Source organism: Delphinus delphis, chromosome 4 (genome assembly GCF_949987515.2).
Source record: "Delphinus delphis chromosome 4, mDelDel1.2, whole genome shotgun sequence".
Lineage (NCBI taxonomy): Eukaryota > Metazoa > Chordata > Mammalia > Artiodactyla > Delphinidae > Delphinus > Delphinus delphis.
The window spans coordinates 108538241-108558600 of NC_082686.1; the positions used below are offsets into that span (position 1 = coordinate 108538241).

The following is a 20360-nucleotide window of genomic DNA, read 5'->3' on the forward strand; positions in this document are numbered from 1 at the left end:
AAGAAATGAACAAAGAAAAGGAAAATTTGTAAGTAAAACACACATTGACTGTATAAAGTAGTAATCATGTCTTCAGTGGGAACTAGGTAAAATAAGTGACATAAATAAATTGGAGAAGCAGAAGGAGTCAATATCTTCTAAAGTTCCTGTATAGTTTGGGAGGAAGTTAAAGATACAGATTAAATTTATACTTTGATAAGTAAAGTGTACCTGTTAAAATTTCTAGGGCAACCACTAAAATTTAGTAAAAGAATGAATGAATAACTTTCCAACGGGGAAAATTGAAATGAGAAAACTATTAAATCTGAAGTCAAGAAAGTTGAGAAAAGAAATATAGAATAGGCGACTAGTATCAAACACAAAATAAGATGTAGAAATAAAATCCAATGTATTAGCAACTATAAAGAAACCAAAGATTGTTAGACTAGATGAAAAATGAAAATTCGGCTATTTGCTGTTTATAAAAGACATGTCTAAAACAGGGTACAGAAAGGTGAAGGTAAAATAATAGAAAAAGATAAATGAGTGGTTACAAACTAAGAGCTGTCACTATTAACATCAAAAACTAAAAGCTGGCGATATTGATATCAGATGAAATAGACTTTAAATGTCAAAAGCATTTTTAGAGATAAAAGAAGGTCATATTGGTTCAAAAGTTGGAACTCATCAGAGAAAAACCTTTTGTGGTTTTTAAACATGGTCTCAATATAACGCAAAACGTGGTCTCTAATACGTGGTCTCAACATATATTACGCAAAAATTGAGAGAACTACAATGGGAAACATATATTCCCAGTGATTTTTTTTTTTTTTTACCGTGCCGCGTGGCTTGTGGGATCTTAGTTCCCCAACCAGGGATTGAACCTAGGCCCTCGGCAGTGACAGCATGGAATCCTAATCACTGGATCACCAGGGAATTCCCTTCCTAGTGATATTTTAATATACTTCATCAGTACTTGATAAAGAGGGGAAAAGGTCAGCTACCACACACAAGATTTGAGCAATACAGTTAGTAAGTTTGAGCTGATAGACATGTGAAGGTCATTGCATCTCAAAACTGCAGAATACACATTATTTTCAAACATACATAGAACATTACAAAACGTGACCTCAAACTATGTCATCAAGCAAGTCTTAACAGCAAACAATGATTGGTATCATCCAGACCAGATCTGTGATCACAGTGCAGTTAAGCTAGAAACTGATCACAAAAGATGACTGAATAATTATAGAAATATATTTCAAAATGACCCTTGGATCAAAGAAGTTGCAGTGGAAATCAGAACATATTTTTAACTGAATGATAACAAAAATATTTTGGGTCAAGACTTGGGGTGGGGATAAGCAGCTAAAGCATGTATAAATGCTTATATTAGAAAAGAAGAAAGCCTGAAAATTAGCTAGATGTTGAAGTTGAAGAGTTAGAAAAAGATGCAAAGTAGACCCAGAGAAAATAGATGGAGGGAAATAATAATAATTCCATATTATTCAATGGAGAGGATCAAAAATGATACAGTTTGGCTCTTGGTAAAAGCTAGTAATGTTGATGAACACCTGGTGAGGCCGATTTCAAAAGAAGAGAGAGGCACAATATTCCTAAACAATATTAGGAGTGGAAAAGCAGATGTAGATAGTAAAAAAAAGTTATGAAATACATTATGCTAAAACATTTGAAAGCTTAGAGGAAGTGAATACCTTTCTAGACAAGTATAACTTATTGAAACTAAATTAGAAAAACTAGGCTGAATAATTCTATAATTTTTAAATCAAATAAACCATTAGTCAAATATTTCTCCATAAAGCAAGGTCTAGGTTTAGATGGGTTTATGAGCAAGTTCTACCAAGCACTCAAGGAAAAAGTAATTTCAAACTTGCATAAATCATTCCAGGGAATAGAGATACATTTTTTGAAGCTGTGATAACCTCAGTATAAAAACGTGTCAAGAACAGTATGAGAAATGGAAATTATAGGCCAGACTTACTTAGAAATATACATGTAACAATCATAAAACCTGAGCAGGCCAAATCTAGCAATGTATTAAAAAGATAAATCCAATTTGTTCACAATGTATCATCTTGGGATTGCAGCGTTGGTTTAACATTAGAAAATTCATATTAACAGATTAATGGAGACATATCTTATGATCTAAGTAGATGCAGAGAAAATGTCTTATAATGTTTAATATCAAATTATGCAAAAAGCTGTTCAGAAAATCAGAATAGAGCCAGTTTTCTTAACATAAAGAATATTTACAAATAACCTATGGCAAACATTACACTTAGTGGTAAAATATTAAAAGCACTTTGTTTCTTAAGATGAAGATCCATTATTCTATGCAATACTGCTTTTGATGGTTGATACATACTGTATCCTATTTTTTCACATAGCATCGTATCATGAGCATTTTCCATGTTCACTTACAAAGTTTTTGCAGAACACAATTGTTAATATCTAACCTACAGTCAGTGCTACCCCAGTAGCTGACTATTTAGTGCTCTAATTCTTCTGCATCATAAAAAATGATGCAGTGAATATTTTTTGTGTATACATTTTTGTATCTTTAAAGATTTCTTTTTGATATATCTCCAGCAGCTGAATTACTGAACCAAAAGGTATGAACTCTTTCAAGCACTGGATACCTATTATTGTATACTTGAAACCAGCCCTTTCAAATGAAGCATCCATGTGTCTTTGGAGGGTGATTGTATCTCACTGCTCAACTTAGCTCAGAATATTTTCAGCTCCTGATGGTTTAAAGAAAACACACAGGGAACTTGGGGTTTAGTGGTGTCCCCTTGTGAGCCTTAAAAAATGAACAAAGTACCCTTTTATTTCTTTCCCTGTGTGTACATAGCTGGGAGGGGGCTAGCTATGGAATTAAGCTGTTTGCAGAGCCCTTTAACAACCAGTTTGGCAGTGCTTGGAAACCTGTGGGAAGTGGGGGAGGGAGTTTATGAAGGGGGAGGGGAGGATAGTGACCTGCCATCTGCGGAGTGGAGTGGGGCCCCTCTGACCAGGGCCTTCTGACCCAGGCGTCTGAGCTGCTTTAGAACCTGTTAGTCTAGGCCTGGTCCAGGGACAGGAGCCGTGGGCCCTCCCATCCCATCCCTGCGCTGTGTAAGTCTCTTGATTTGTTTGTCTTAAAATTAGTGGAGAAATGAGAGAAGAGCAGCTGTCTTTGAAATCTTAGCTTTTAACTGGACTGAGTTTGAATTCTCAACCATTAGAGAGAACTTGGTGCAGAAATTCCCAAACGTGTTGTGTCAGAGGCTGTGAGGTGCAGGACACAGTTTGGGGACTTTTCCCCTCTGCCTTCCTCTTTCTAAGCACTTCCTGTTGTATGAATATTGCTGTCAGAGCATATTAGTTATGTCTTTTGTCTCTCAGCGAGGCTTAAGGAGAAGGAAATCACTTCTCCATATGAGTTAAAGGGTATACTAATGGGAATTAACTCTGTGGTTTCTCAGGGCTATTTTAATTTATAATTACAGCTGAATGATGGGGATATTAGTCGGGGGTACGGGTTGCCCATAGTCCTTATTAATGTAGAATATTAAGTTTGGAAGCTCTGAGAGAGCATCTCGTCACCACCACTCGTCTTTTGTTCCAAAGATGAGGCAGCCCGAGCACAGGGGAGTGAAGAGATTTACCTGACACTGTTTAGTCAGAGGGCGGACTGGGCTGCAACTCTGGCCTCTTGACATTCAGTCAGACATTTTCCCATTGTCCCTTGATGCCTTACCGCATCCCATGAAGCAGTTACTCCTTTTCCAACAGCAGGGTGAGTTTATGCATTGTTTTAATTTCTGGCTATATCCTTCCTCCCTGTTGTTAGCAATTTGGAAAGCACATGAACCCCTCAGATGGTTTTCACAATGATTTCTGGCTCGAAAATTTGGCCTTGGTGTTTCTGAGCTTTGTCCAAATAGCTCACTCAAATTTCATTGCAAAGAAACCTCCCACCATTTGATTCTCAAAGAACTGACACTTTGCTTGGATCCCCTCCAGTCTGTATACTCCAAAGTCTCCTGGCTGGAGGGACAAGGTAGGTATATTTTGAATAAGTAATGTTTCATTTAGTCATCTCTTCTCCTCCTTCTGGCTCTTCCCCTTCATTGACCCATAGTGGAGTTGGATTGAGTGGTGGATATGAGAAGAATTATACCTTGTATATTATGAGTAATACAACTCTAGGTTCTTTCCATAGGGAAGGAGTGTCAGGGAGGAAACACGGCTGGACAGAGTATAGCCCTGGGACTGGGACAGTGCATTTGGAGTCAGAAGACATGAATTTGCAACCTGCTATTTCCTATTAGCCTCTTTGAACTCATGCTTAATGATGCATGACTTATAGGGCTATTGTAAGGATCATTTTTTTAAAAATACAAGATAGAAATGGAAATATTGTATGAACCATAAAATGATTTACAAATAATAATATATTATTATTATTTTTTTTTTTTGCGGTACGCGGCCTCTCACTGTTGTGGCCTCTCCCGTTGGGGAGCACAGGCTCAGGACACGCAGGCTCAGCGGCCATGGCTCATGGGCCCAGCCGCTCCGCGGCATGTGGGATCCTCCCGGACCGGGGCACGAACCCGTGTCCCCTGCATCGGCAGGCGGACTCTCAACCACTGCGCCACCAGGGAAGCCCAAATAATATATTATTTTTAAGAAAGAAAGAATATAAAAGAGTGGGAGTGGGAGTGTTGGTTTTTATGGAAGAGGGGTGCCAGAGAAGAATTGGCTGTGGTAGTAGCAGTCACAGTAGGTGAAGAGGTGGAGATAGCATGTAGTAACAAATCCCTGTACTTAAAAAAAAAAAGTGTGTTTGTGTGTGTATATACACATACATACACATATATGAATATATTCCCCCTTCCCCAAAGTTCTCTTTTAAGACTCTCCTATTCTTCCTTTTCCTTTGTTAGAACTCTGATTTCCATATATGAACTTGAATAGTTTGTCTTTTATTAAGCCATTCAAGTGGCTTGAGCAGATTTGTAGTGTTCCATAAAACTCATGTTAAAGCAGTGATATAGATTTGCCTCACATGTAAAAACAGTTAAGAGAATTCTAAAGAAGAAAAGATTTCAGGGTTTGCTCTGCTTAAATACACCTTCAAGGGGTGCGAGGGAATCCTTTACTACCAAAACAAAGGACTTGAATGCGGCATATCCCTAGGGAAAGCCCAAGTAAATAGGGAGTCATATTTTGAAACTCAGAGGACCAGCTAAAAAACCTGGCCCAAGGTCCCCCAGTGAGTCAACTGTTAGAGATGAAACCAAAAAAGAGAGCTCATGACTGCCCTGTGGGCTCTCTTTACTCTGATTTGCTGACACATTTCATCAGTCAGAACTCTTTGGTTGCAAGTGACAGTAAACCCAGCTCAATATGGTTTAAACAAAACTAAACAAAGCAAGGAAGGGAATGTACTGGCTCATTTAAGTAAAAAGTACAGGGAGAGATCTGGCTTCAGGTGTGCCTTAAATGATATCAGTAGGACCAAGTTTATCTTCATTCCTCTGGGTTGAATCCAGTCCCACATAGATTTTTTTCTTCTCTTGTAGTAACAAGATGGCTGCCAGGAGTTCTAGGCTTCACAACTTCACAGCCTCACAACCTTGAGTCCAACAGAAAAGAAAGTTTCTTTTCTCCAACAATTCAGACAGACATCCATGCCTGACTCTCAGTGGTCCGAATTAGGTGGGCTATGTGCACCATCTGTACTAGTATGGCCTGGGGGAGGCAGTGCTCAGCTTTGTCAGACCTAAACCATGTCCTCACCTGAATAGGGACGGAGCTGACACCAGCTAAGTCTCATGGAAAGAAAGTGGGAGAAGGTGTTTCCTAGAGGAAAACCAGAGGAAGCAGGGGAACAACCAGTAGGTGGCTGCCATTGTGTGTTTTTTCTTAGGGGGCTTTAGTTAAAATGAGTGGGTGTTGCTGTGAAGATTTCTCTTTCCTTTGTGGCGTTTTAAACGCATTGACAAATGCTTATTAATCAAAATTGTTCCTGCTTTTCTTAGTGAAAAGTGTCCTCGAATTTCTAATATTTTCTTTCTTCATGGTGTCCTGCCACCACAGGTTTATGTCTGGTCTGTAGTTTGACACTGGCAACTTTGGTCATGTATCTATAGAAAAAAATGGCAAAAATAAAGAAATGTGGAATGTTATAAAAGTTACTAATCGCTTATAAAATGGGCTTGGGGGGCTTCCCTGGTGGTGCAGTGGTTGGGAGTTCGCCTGCCAATGCAGGGGACAAGGGTTCAGGCCCTGGTCCAGGAAGATCCCACATGCTGTGGAGCGGCTAGGCCCGTGCACCACAGCTGCTGAGCCTGTGCTCTGGAGCCTGCAAGCCGCAGCTGCTGAGCCCGCGTGCCACTGCTGCTGGGGCCCACGCGCCTGGAGCCCGTGCTCCACGGTGGGAGAGGCCACCATAGTGAGCGACCCGGGCACCGCGGCAAGGAGTGGACCCTGCTCTCCGCAAGTAGAAGAAAGCCCATGGGCAGCAATGAGGACCCAACACAGTCAAAAATAAATAAATAAAATTTTTTAAAAATGGGCTTAGGAACATTTCAACTTTTTAGATATTTTTAGTTCATCTGATGAATCCTCTGCATACTTGCTTGTCTTCTTTTATTTCTTGTTGCTGCTTTAGAGTTTTTGGAGTTTGGAGGTTTTGAGTAGAGATGATTACACTTTTTCAAATCACATATGTATTCTGTAGAAGTATGTTTATTGATATGGCTAGAATGTCACCATATATTAGTAAGTTATATGAAAAGAAAAAAGGCTTCAAATTAATAGGATCTAGTTTGTTTAAAAAAAAGACCACAGTATCCATGGTAGTTGTCTTTGGGTGGTAAATGATATCACTATATAAGTTTTTGGGGTTTTTTTTTAGCTTTTCTGCATGTTTCAAGTTCTAAAAATGGATAAAAAGAAATTGTTAAAGATAAGTAAAATACATACATATAACATTTCCTATAACTTTACCATCCACGAAAAAAGTTCATATTAACTTGTTCTGAAGGCAGAATTTGAAACTAGTCTTAATGAGTTGTTTCTCTACCCGATGTTCCTTAGTCACTGTCAGTTATTAATTTACAAGGATTGGGGATCTGTATGTTCTATAAAGAGTTCCAAATGTAACATATATTAAATAGCAAATATTAAATCAATGAAAGTATATTTTAGTGGATATTTTCACCCATTATATTCACACAAATGGGATCATGAAACACTCAAAAGATCCCTGCTTTGGTACTGCTGAGCCTGGGGTTCCTGCCAGCTTTCTCGAATAGCTACCTAGCAGTGCTATCTTGCAAGTTACACCTACTTTCTGGGCCTCAGTTTCCTTCTGGCTACACCATGTGGGGTTTGAGCTCGTTTCTAAGGTCCCTTTCAGTTGCATCCCCTTAGTGAGTGCTGGGCCGCTGGTTCATCTAAATCTGGTTGTGGCTGAGATTGGCTTTATTGCACAGCTGTCTCTTCCCCTGCCTCAGCCCTACTGACTCCATTCATTACCTCCACCTCCGGTATCTCTCAATTTTGAAATCATTTGCTGTGATTCTGGAGACCAGAGTGGGCACTTCCTTCCTTCAGTCTCATACTGGAGGGAATCCAGGAAATGCGGCATAGAACGAGGACGTCACTGACGTTTACCGAGGGCCTGTAGTGTGTGCACAGCTCAAGTCTGGCACTCAGGGGTGGCTTACTGTCTGCCCTTCAGCAGCAAACAGATGCCAGGGGAGGTAAGACATGCCCGTGATTAACCAAAATAGGGGGCACACAGCCTGGAGACCATAGGGTTCAATTACTTATACCTTTGTGTTCTAGTTCAACCATTTAAACTGAGTCCCCTCTTCTTAAAAACACCTACCCAGAAGAGTTTGTAATCCAAAGGTACGATTTCAAGTCCCACTGCTGCTTTTTCCTAGCAGCATGGGTGAGTCACAGACTCTAACATCCTCTTCTCTCCTTTCATCTGGTTAAAAGGAAGGGCCAAATGAGAGTCAGGTATGTGCTTGTGTTTTGTTGACTATACACAAAAGCACCTTATTCTTTCATCTTCTGATTCCGCTAACCTTCCTTGGATTGAGAATGAACAGAGAGGGCAAAATAAAGAATGACACATGAGAAGCAACCTAAGTGTCCATCGACAGATGATTGGATAAAGAAGATGTGGCACATGTATACAATGGAATATTACTCAGCCATACAAAGAAACGAAATTGAGTTATTTGTAGTGAGGTGGATGGACCTAGAGTCTGTCATACAGAGTGAAGTAAGTCAGAAAGAGGAAAACAAATACCGTATGCTAACATATATATATATATATATATATATATATGGAATCTAAAAAAAAAAAATGGTTCTGATGAACCTAGGGGCAGGACAGGAATAAAGACGCAGACGTAGAGAATGGACTTGAGGACACGGGGAGGGGGAAGGGTAAGCTGGGACAAAGTGAGAGAGTAACAATGACATATATACACTACCAAATGTGAAATAGCTAGCTAGTGGGAAGCACCTGCATAGCACAGGGAGATCAGCTGGTGCTTTGTGACCACCTAGAGGGGTGAGATAGGGAGGCTGGGAGGGAGACACAAGAGGGAGGGGATATGGGGATATATGTATACATATAGCTGATTCACTTTGTTGTACAGCAGAAACTAACATAACATTATAAAGCAATTATACTCCAATAAAGATGTTAAAAAAAAGAAGAATGACACATGAAACCATAAGATCAAGTTACTAAGGAAAAGTTAGCATGAATACAGACAGTTCTCCTTAATTCTGTGTAACCTAAAATATTTCTTTTTTTTGTAAAATATTTCTAATATAAATCATGAATATACTTTTGTAGGAAATAGTTACTACTGATATTACTGAAAATTATTTCCAATTCTTGAAAAAAGGTATTCTTATTAAAAATGTGTCTTCAAAATCGAATACATGAATATATGTATAAATAAATGCATAAAAAAGACTGGAATGGTTCACACCAAGCAAAAGTGGTCATTTCAGGAGAGAGACATGAAATGAGGGAAGAGGGGATTTTCAATGAAAAAATTTTTTTCGAGTTTCAGTATTGAGTTTTTTTAAAACTGAGCATATCTAACTGTATACCTAAAATACTTTTTGAGAGAAATCCTTGTAGTATGGAATACTGGGTGGGGAGGGGGCAGGGAGGGTTGTCTCCATAATCGCCTGTTTTCTATCTTATTTTACAGTTGGTTCCGTGAGTGATTGTATCTTGGCGTGATGGGACTCACCCTCAGCCCCAGGGAGTGGGAGAAGCAGCCAGATTTAGCCAGGTGGGGGTGGGGTAAGAAGAAGGGGGGGTCAGGTCTCCTGGAGCCTGAGAAAAGGTAGGATAGGTTACAGGTAGGGGAGGGTGGAAGAATGAGGCTTAGGGAGCCAAGGAGGAGCTCTGGCAGAAGCTTTAGGAACCTACACCAATTGTGGTTCCATTAACGAATAGGCACAGCTCTGATCATTTGTTTTTTTCAGTACTGACTCCATCCTGGAGTGCCTTCACAAAAGTCTAGATTGCTTTAATAGGACAGATGACAAATTGTTTCCCACCTGTGGACTTTCCTTCATGCCAGCCTTGCTTGGTTTTGCCTGGCTTTATTCTGTGACCAGAAAAGAAGATGGAATTCTGAAAAGTTGCTTTAGCCAGATCCTGTGAACAAAGGGAGCCTTGTTTGGGGTTATGCACACCAGCTTTTGGAGGAGTCTAATTCATCAGCTGGCATCTCTGCTTTTCAAGTCCTTGCTCTGGTTAGCACTGTGTTTCTCTGTCCGTGGAGGGGCAAGCCTTCTGGAGGAGCAGGCCCACTGCTTGTTCACCCGGCTCTGGTTACAGGGGGCAGAGGCAGGTCCTAGGGGCCCTAAATGGGCACCCACAGTGAATCCAAGAGAGGGAGGCGGCCTTTGTTGCTGTGTTTGCCTGGCCCATGGCTACATGGATGCCATTATAATTTCCAAGATTTCCCTGGATTGGTCAGGTACGCAGTCCACCAGACTGGTGCTGACACAAAAGTCGGAAACTGGGAATGTCAGTCACCCTCCTGTTAGTCCCCTCCCCGCCTGCAACTGAGATTTCCTGAAAAGCTACCAGCATTGACTGGTTTGAGTCCTGGCTGAGTGCGGGCGAAGCCTAGAGCACATAAACCAGTTCTGAAACTTGTTCTCCATTGGTGGATTGATTCCCCCCCACCCCCAGGACAACAGTAACTTTGAGCCCCTTCAGGTGCTATTAGAAAAAGCTCCTGTTGTGGTATGTTAAGTGACCTTCTATCCAGTGGGAAGACTTGTGGGGAATTTCTTGGGGCCTGGGGCATTCCAGCTCCCCACGTGGGGAAGGTGTGAGGCCTGCGTGCTGCCCGCTAAGGCCCGGGGACTAATGGTGTCAGGCGGCCAGCATGAGCGTGTGGCTTCCGCCTTCTTCATTTTTGTCTCCTTCCTTTTCCCTTGACAGAGCAATTTTGTTTTGATGCTGTGCCAGAAATCTTCTGACAATGAGTTACTGGAACTTGGAGAAAAGGAACTGTGTGCAGTACCGCAGGCATTTTCTGGTGGACAACAGTCTGTTTCACGGTGAGTTGCCTTTTCTACTCCTGTAGGCGGATCTTTTGTTTCTGAGGGCACTTTTATTCCAGCACTCTGGATGCAAATGTGGTATGATTGTTGGGTTGAACCAAGAGCCTGAGTTAACTTGTTGCTGAAAAATTACCCAAGAATCCCCACTGGACTCATTCCGCAGAGTTGCAAGCTGTGTGCCACCCCTCAGCAGCCATAACAGCATCGTTACTTTCTACCTCTCAGGTTAGTTTATGTCAGTGCCTTTCCTCTTCTACTACACTGTCAACTCCAGTAATATCCCTTTCCGATGTTTGAAATTGGGGGAGCTAGACCCATTAGGTAGTTCTCGGTTAATATCGGTGGATCATCAATCAGGGCTTATAACCAGCATGGTGTGTGCCTTCTATCAGGCTCCATATAAAAACAGAGCAGGTGAGGGCACTTAACCATAACGATCAGGTTGGATGACTGCAGCCGTAAATCAGAGAATAATCAACATTAGTCATTTTCATGGCAAACTAAGATGAATTGCCTTTACCCTGCTGGCATATTTGTTTTGTGTTATACAGCCAGGGATAAGCTCTGTCAATCCTGATATCAGGGTGCCCTTGAGTGAAATTTACTTAAGAGTCAGAGATTCATGTGTTGGCAGAATTTTTGGAGTAATCTCCATTAAGAGCTGGTGGAATTGTAGAGGGAAGAGAGATTTCATGAGAAGTGGAGTGCTACTGAACAGAATCCTTGATCTAAGCTACCTTCAACTTTCTAAGTTTGGTTTTTCTTCCCCAATTTAGTGCAGACTTACTGTTTTTTTATTGCTTTAGATTAAGTTTAAGATAACAAACTTAACCCTACTTACTTTGTTAAAGCACATCTTACAATGTTTTTTCACGTTCATTATGCCACCTCACTATCGGACTTTACTCCGTAGAGGATGCCTTCATTTACAGGTCAAGAAAGGGAAGCAGAGATGAAATGACCAGCCCAAGTTGGCATAGTCAGCTATTAGCAAGGTCAGATCTAAAATTCTAGCCTCTACCCTTCCAGGCTGGCTCTCTTGGCATTGCAGCGGCGACAGCCTCTTAGCAAAGGAGACTAAGATATGGTGACTTAACACGCTGGCACTGAGTTCTGCTTTGTTTTCCTGTGAACCTCATCTAAGGACTCTGTTCGTTGCTTCATCTCTCACACAGTGTTTGCTGTGTGGTGCTTTCTGTTACAAATTTACTTGTATTAAAAAAAAAAAAGAATAAATATGATAAACACAGGAGTTAGAAAAATTAGCTTTATTTTTTCCAAGTTTTGTGCCAATTTTGAAAAAGTTCAGATTTTATTTATTCATTACTTTAGAATACCTTTGTCCAGAGATCTCAAAGGCTATAACAACTTAAAAACAATTTCCTATGTATTGTTAAAACTGTGTTACCACTTAGTGAATTACTGTATTGCTGAGGGCTTGAGGAACATGATCCTATTGAATCCTTTCAACACCTTTGCGATAGTTATTATTCATCCCATTTTATGGATGGGGAAACAGAGGTTTGGGGAGGTTGTTGAAGTGGTGATCTAAAATCAAACTCGTGTCTGCTCAACTCCAAAACCCCACTATTTTTTTTCCAGGCTGCACCTCCATTTTAATAGAAAAATTAACACTCTGAGAGGTTTAAGTTCTATTCAACAGTATTCTCTTTGCTATTAACCAGCCATGTCTGATCTTGACTACGTTATATAATCCTTCAGGATCTCAGTTTTCTCGTCTGTGAAATGAGTGTACTGGTCTCGATGATTTTTTAGGTTCTTCCTAGTTCTAGTCTCTGAGATTCCACTGAAGTATTTCTGAGAATTCCAGTTGCTGTATGTATTTTGTGAGCTATCTTGTCTCTGAACATGAGATTCACAAGAGGGCAGTAGAATACTTAAAATATGACTTGGTTACTTACGTTGAAGAATTCCTCATTTGAGAAGATTTAGAGATATCAAATCTTCCCAAGATTAAAAGGACTAAAGCCAGTGAGAATTATGATTCTGTTCATTTATAATAAAGCAGTAGCTTTAAGTATTTCTGATAGTTAAAATATCATTTTGGATCTCTATGCCAAAGGATATGTAATTCAGGAAAGAACGATGCCTCTGCTCTTCCACTGTATTTACTTCTGCAGAAAAGTAATGTCTGTGAAGACAGGAATTTATTTAACTTTATGGAGGATTGTGAGGAGTCTTGGTATATTTTAAGCCAAGGGGGCACTAGTGATAACATCTTTGTAGATGATTTCTGAACATTTATGAGAAAAGACAGGACATGTTGAGTTAGAAAGGTCAGATTTCTTTTAGAGGGGATTCTCCTGGTCTGCTGTTAACTCTCCTTACATAACCAAATCAAGCCAAACAAAAAGAAACAAAACACCTCCATTATAAACAGAAAAGAACCATTTCCTCTGCAAGATAATAGACTTTTAGAATATGCAGACTCAGATGTGCAAATTGTGCTAGCCAGAATTAAGCAGTATTCCCAGGAGAAAGGAACCACCTTAAAAAGAGGACTAGGTGGGCAGTAGGGGGTCAATAAAAGTAAAAATAAAAATGTAATATTTGTATACTGTTTCACAGTTCATAAAGCACATTCATAGCCTCCCTTTCTGAGTATAGAGGAGGTAGGTTCTCATTGGAAACAATGTAGAAAATTACCCACAATCTCCCAACCCAAATTGGAGTAACAGAAATAACACTAATTGTATGTTTCTACCCGGTCTTTTATCTCCTCTCATCTTCGCAACAGTCCTGATGTAGGAATGGAATACCTGGAAAAGGTAGGAAACGGTGGGTACTAGGCAACAGAAATGAGCTGATTGAATTGACAATTCTGTGTCAGTCAGGAGAGGACCCCTGGTAGGCATTATGATGAGCTGCTTTTGTATTTCCCACTTGTCCTGGCCTTTGCCCAGATTTTTAGGGAATCTTGAATCCAAAGGGATTTTGAGCCTATCAAAGAAGCCAATTGCTAGAGGTTTTCTCTAGTTGGCTTTTGTTTTAACATGTTTGATATAGAGAAAAAACTTGGGCAAAGAATAATTTGTGTAGTATGAACCTTGCTTTAATGGCTTATATTTTCATGAATTATTTTTATTTGAAAATTACCTGTACCCTCAGCTCTTTCTCTTGGCTGTCGTGAATTGCAGCGTTTTTTTCTGACCTGGGACACACATTCTTAAACCTGTTATCAGTGTATTTACAATTTATATATATCCAATTTCTAATGCACATAAGCTTTTTTCAAACATTTGAGTTCCTACTTGGAGGTGACTTAATTTTTGTTTTCATGCATTGCTAGTTATAATTGTGATGTTGAAAAAATTGTGATGTTGCTTTCCTGTAAGTTATATGGTATCACCCCTACTTACTATATTGAAATTTATTTCTGTTGCTCTCATGTTGTTATATGAATGTTTCTGAATGACCAAGACAAATCTAGACTAGAAACGTTTTGAATTGAATTACGAGTGTCTCTTACTATCTAGGGATAAAATTAAGGATAGTTCTGGTATTAAATATTTATGTAGTATGTTTTTTAAAAAGTGCTTTATATGTACTTTGACTTTGCCTCACAAAAAACTTCTAATCAAACTAATTAGCTTATTAAATAATTAGTTTTTAGCCAGCCACCCCTTCCTGGCCAGAGGCCTAATTGGTGATGTAGGACAGAAACTGGACTGCCAGTTTGTAAAGCAAAGTAGGTTTGAATTGGATCCCAGAGACTAGTTTTAGCTCCATTTTTATGACTCACTTGTGTAGCCTTTGTCACCTAGGTGACCCTCAGTTTCCCTCTTTTTAAAATGAGGGTTTTTCCAGATTCCAAAGTTCCCTTCTAGCAGCAACATTGTGGTCTCTGTGTAGTCAAACAGGATGTGTGGTGAACGGGAGTGTCCTACAGGCCAGAACAGGGGAAGAGAGGGCTGACAAGATGGCAATGAAGAGGAGGAAGATTCTTGTTTGATTGTAAACTTTGTAGTTACCTTTGCACTGGCAAAAAGCTGCATTTCCGTGTGTGTGTGTGTGTGTGTGTGTGTGTGTGTGTGTGTGTGTGTGTGTGTAGGGTTGTTCTTGAGTCCCTCGTGTGTGTGTGTGTGTGTAGGTTGTTCTTGAGTCCCTTGTGTGTGTGTGTGTGTGTGTGTGTGTGTGTGTGTGTGTAGGGTTGTTCTTGAGTCCCTCCCAAACATGGAGGGACCAGTAGCTAGGACTGACAAGCTTTCAGGACAAATGTCATTATACTCAAAGAAGAGTGGAGAAGTTCTCACTGGAATTCCATCCTCGTTGTAAAAAAGAAGAATGCCAGATCCGGCCTGGTAAATGTGAAAGGAGAATGAAATTATGCAGGCATGAATTTCGGTTCTCATTCATTTAGGCCAGTTTATTAGCAAGGTATGACTTTGGCAGCCTGTCTGCTTTAGCGGTTTGGGGCATTACTGGATTTTTTTATCAGAGTGTCATTTCTTAACTGAGTCAAACCCTAGCTTTTCCAGCCAATGACTGTATATACATCCTCTTCTAGGTCCAGAAAAACACCAGCACACAGAGAATTCCTGCTAATGCAATGATAGTCAAGATATTGTGAACATCATTAAGATCAAAAGTATTATCCTTAGAGGAACACTGAATGGAAAAAATTTCAAAGACAGTTGAGAGAAAGTATAAAAAAAAAAAAAAGATAGGCCTTAAATGGAGAGAATGTACTTGAGTCATTTAAATGATGTAATAGAACTAATTCTGGAAGCAGCCTTGCCCAGAAGATTCCTCTTTAGCCCCACACTCAAGTCTCCCCCTCCCCCTTCCATGGCCACCAGGCAGAAAGCACGGAGGGCAGGTATACTTTCAGGTCTGTGATGTTCAGGGGCATCTCGTGAACATGCCAGAGGCAGTGAAGGCTCAGCAAAGGGAGCAAGGCCTGTCCCAGGTGTGGCATCTTGCAGGGGCCACCCTCCCTCTGGGCTGCTTTGTATGAGTTGTTCCTTTGGGACTAAGTTTCCATGTCAGCAAAATGCTTCAATTTAGGACAAATGACATCTAAACTTCTTCCTAAGTGGTAAAATTTCGAGAAATGCTTGTTTCTCCACTTCCCCACCTCAGGCCACTTGTAAACAGAGGCCAGCTGGGGAATTTGCAGTGAATTAACTGACCAAATTGATTTATGTACTTCTTCCCTTGCCTGAGACAAATTAGAGCCAGCCGTTCAGGCCTTGCAAAAGTAGATACTTCTATCTAGTTAGAACACAAACCTTAACGTGAGCTAGTATGAAACAATCTTATTCTATAACTTTTTGGTAACGTGTGTTCTTCCTTCATCCCTAGGAGACAGAGAAAATTGTCAAGGAAAGTCTCAGTGAAATGCTATTTATATCAAAATCCAAAGTTCATTTCCTTTTTTTTTTTCTTTTTTTGGTCTTTCTCCATGATGACCAAACTGGTTTATTCAACATTCTCAACTTAGTGTAGCATATAAACAAAATTGTTTTATTTTTCACCAGTTACTACTTTTAAAAATACTCTTTGCAACATCTTGGGCAGATTCTATTACTTTCTGGCTACTTTTGGTTACTGAGGGTCAAATCCAGTTTAAAAGGTTAATCTCAAACTCATCTAAAGCCCATCTCCTCCCTTACCTGCAGCGTGGGCCTGACCTGTCTGTCAGGGGTGAGGGGGGGCGTTCATTTGGCTCTGCTATAGTTCTTCTCCTTGAAGAGGAATTCAAGGCCTAGGTCCTCAGATTTTGGTACAAGGAAGAGAGATGGGGGAAAGCAAAGGTCTTTGAGCTTCACCCCGGCCAGTTTGTATGTTAGTGGCAGTGAGATGATCAAGACTCTCTCTCCTGTTCTCTCTTCTGTGGATGTTCGGTTTCACCCTGACCCCTCTGTCACCAAGGACTCTGCAGAGAGGACCCACTGTCTCCCTTCAGCCCCACCCATTGTCCATTTCTTATTCCCTCTGGCTGAAGCCTGGCTGCCCTTGCCCTGAGGACTCTTGGGCAGCTGCCTGGTCCCTGCCTTTTCTCTTATCTCCATGTTTCTGCACGTGGAGTTCTGCAGGCTGCCGCAGGCTGTGGAGGATGGGCTGGTTATGAAGCTGTTCCTGTCTTCCTCCCAGACCTACTCACGCTGTTATGGGGGCTACTCCCACAAGCCTTAGGAAGCCTCTGAATTATTCTTTTGTAGCCCTTCCCCTGCTTGTCTCTGGGAATGAGGGGTGCTCCGATTTTAATCCTCAGAGTACTGTTTGTGCCACTCCAGGTGCCTAGGCTGTGCACATAACAGGGACTCAGGTCATGTGATTTTGAATGGATGGAATCCCACCCTCTTCACCCCTGACAGTTCTCCTTGGACCTCTCTAGAGCCACTCCAGGCTGGTCCTTGTCCGTGAACATTTTGGATTAGAGAGACTTCCTTTCCCCAAAGGTACTAGTGTTCTTTATTGTGCTTGCTTCTTGCAAGGTTGTGTAGCTGGATAGATCAGAGCCAAACAACGATCTAGATTTATAAAAATCCATGGTGAGATGTCTTGGCCTCTTTTCCCCATCGGGAATCTAATTTGATGGGATTTTGCTGACAAAAGAGAACCCACAGTGTTCTCTTTTGTCATGCTTTCCGTGTTGAGGTCATTTACATTCTGTAACGATGGAGGGCATAAAAAGATCCCGGTGGAATGCGTAGCAAAATGACAAATTGAAGATCTGGGTACCTGGGAAGCCCAGATGGATGAGAAGTTAACAGTGGTCAGTCTCTGAAGCTTTAGCTTTAGTCGTTGTTTGAAACAAGCCTGTTGTGTTAAGTGATAACCTTGGCTGGCCTTTCCTGATAGACTCTCAAATTCTCTCAAACCTGTGGCCATTGGGAGTCCAGTCAAGCAGAAGGGCCCTTGATTATTTTATTCCTTATGCTTGGGAATACCAATTTTCTGGTTACTAAGTTAGAAGAAATATATCTAATAAAGAGTCAACTTTTCCTTCAGATTTGCAGACTTCTCACGTTTTAAGTGGTTACATAAGAGCATTATGTCCCCTTAGACCTGTGTTACAAATTTAAGCCTTTGTTCTTTAATCTGCATTTCCATAATTATAATTAATTTTCCTCTGCTCTCTCATTTTCCCAGTTGTCTTTTCTACTCTGTGCCTAACGTATGCACAGAGATTGATGCGAGGATGAAATGTCTTTCCATGGGTAGATTCAGGGTTCTTCCAGAGCAGCATAATTATTTAATTTAGTTATACAAAAGATCCAGATTTTTTTCTTGGACCACAGTAATAATTATTAGTGATTGTATTTGTAATCACAAAACCCTCTTGTCTCCCATCTATCAAAACAAAGATTAAAAATTCCAGTTTGGTCCTTTACACTGTGTACATGAAAAGTCATCCCAGTGGACCTGTGATAGTTTATATATTTTTAGGGCTCATTCCTTTCAGCAGGTATGTTTGGGCTTGTTACAGATGCAAACTGTTGGTTTCAAAGGGATAGTCAGATTTTTAAAAAATTTAAAGCCCATAGCCTAGTGTGTTTTTCACCCATTCCAGCAGCTTCAACTCCCATCTATGTGCCGATAGCTCCCAACAGTGTATTCCTGGCTTAGCACCATACCCAGATGTCCATCCTCCTACCTGACAGCTCCACTGATGCCTGCAGGTCCTCAGACTCAGCATGTCTGGAGCAGAATTCCCTCTTCCGCACCAGTACCCGGCTGCCTTGCCAGCCTTATCCCTTGCTTCCCCTCCCTCTTTGCACCACAGCTACACTGACCTTCCCGTTCCTTGCCCACAAAACTTACCCCTTCTTTGCTTAGCTGGCTGCTACCCCATCCTTCAGACACCAGAATAAGGGGTCCCCTCTGCAGAGAAGCTTATACTGACTTCCCAGACTGGGTTAGTTCCCTTTTTATACTCTCCTATCACCCTGCATTGCTGCCTCATTGTATTATCACTGTTGTAATAAAACAATTAATTTTGTGATAACCAGTTTAATTTTTGTCCTCCTTGTACTTCTAAGTTCCAGGGGAGTAGAGACTGTTCTCACTCGTATCTCCAGTACATAGTAGAGTGCATTGCATATACTCATCTTAATTACAGTGGAGATAAGAACCACCTACTGTTTCATTATTTTTGCACTCTCAAGTTTGGCCTTTAATCTTTTTTTTTAATTAATTGTTATTGGAGTGTAGTTGATTTACAATGTTGTGTTAGTTTCTGCTGTACAGCAAAGTGAATCAGTTATACATATACATATATCCACTCTTTTTCAGATTCTTTTCCTATATAGGTCATTACACAATATTGAGTAGAGTTCCCTGTGCCATACAGTAGGTCCTTGTTGATTTTCTATTTAATATATAGAAGAGTGTATATGTCAATCCCAATCTCCCAATTTATCCCTCCCCCTAACCTTGGTAACCATAAGTTTGTTTTCTACATCTGTGACTCTATTTCTGTTTTGTAAGTAGTTTCATTTGTACCAAGTTTTTAGATTCCACATATAAACTATATCATGATATTTGTCTTTCTCTGTCTGAATTCCTTCACTTAGTATGATAATCTCTAGGTCCATCCATTGCTGCAAATGACATTATTTCATTCTTTTTTATGGCTGAGTAATATTCCATTCTCTCTATATACCACATCTTCTTTATCCATTCCTCTATTGATAGACATTTAGGTTGCTTCCATGCCCTGGCTATTGTAAATAGCGCTGCAATGAATATTGGGGTGCATGTATCTTTTCAAATTATGCTTTTCTCTGGATATTTGCCCAGGAGTGGGGTTGCTGGATCATATGGTAGCTCTATTTTTAGTTTTTTAAGGGACCTCCATACTGTTCTCCATAGTGGCTGTACCGATTTACATTCCCACCAACAGTGCAAGAGGTTTCCCTTTTCTCCACACCATCTCCAGCGTTTATTGTTTGTAGGTTTTTTGACTTTGGCCATTCTGACTGGTGTGAGGTGACACCTCATTGTATTGCATTTCTCTGATAATCAGTGATGTTGAGCATCTTTTCCTGTGCCTCTTGGCCTTTCATCTTTGTGCTGTGGAATACATCAGTTCCTTGGCTGCAGACCCTCTTCTTCCCTTCACTTATGCTTTTGCCTTGGAGAACAGAAGAATGCACCTAAACCATTCCTTCCTGAGATTGAGAAGGGAAAGCCCACTTTGCTGAGAATCCTAGTGTGCTTTAGAAAAGATGATTACAAATGTATGATGCCTCAAAGTGGAAAAGGACAAACCCATTTCTTTAAAAGAATTTCTTAGACTTTTTGAATTCATTTAATAATACTTTCCAGAATTTCCATGTTGGTTATATATGGGTTTATTTTATTCAACTCTGAAAATGGAGGTTTTGCCTGTTAAAATAACCCTCTTAATAAAAGATGTTTAGTTGCAGTATTTTGCATACTATTAAAATTCTCTGCTGCTTGAGTCTGAAAATCTTCAGGCACAGAAGTGAGTTGTCATCTGTAGGGTAATTCTTACCCCAGAGAGCAGAATAGACCTGCACCAAAACAAAAGCACCAGCTTTCTCAGTAAGAGAGGTGGAAAGGAGGCCTGGGGGTGCATGAAGAGAATAATCAAACAGCTTCTTTAAAAGTTAGGAAGATGCACTTTTATTTCAGATTTACAAACAAGAAAAACGGTGAGCATCTAGGCCTTTCATCTAAGAATCTCAAGCAACAGGAGAGTACATTTCTGACTTCTAGGTAGCAAAGTTACCCCAAGAATAATACCTACT

The 20360-nt window shown here is 40.5% G+C and overlaps 1 protein-coding gene across 1 annotated transcript in view; it reads left to right on the forward strand.

Moving 5' to 3' along the window:
- The window catches only part of PLCH1 (phospholipase C eta 1), a 233325-nt gene that overhangs the window by 10836 nt on the left and 202129 nt on the right, over positions 1-20360 (forward strand). Inside the window, exon 3 of the mRNA XM_060011265.1 lies at positions 10496-10614. Within this exon, the coding sequence (XP_059867248.1) occupies positions 10536-10614 (79 nt within the window). The 5' untranslated portion in view covers positions 10496-10535. The remainder of the gene's footprint in view (positions 1-10495; positions 10615-20360) is intronic.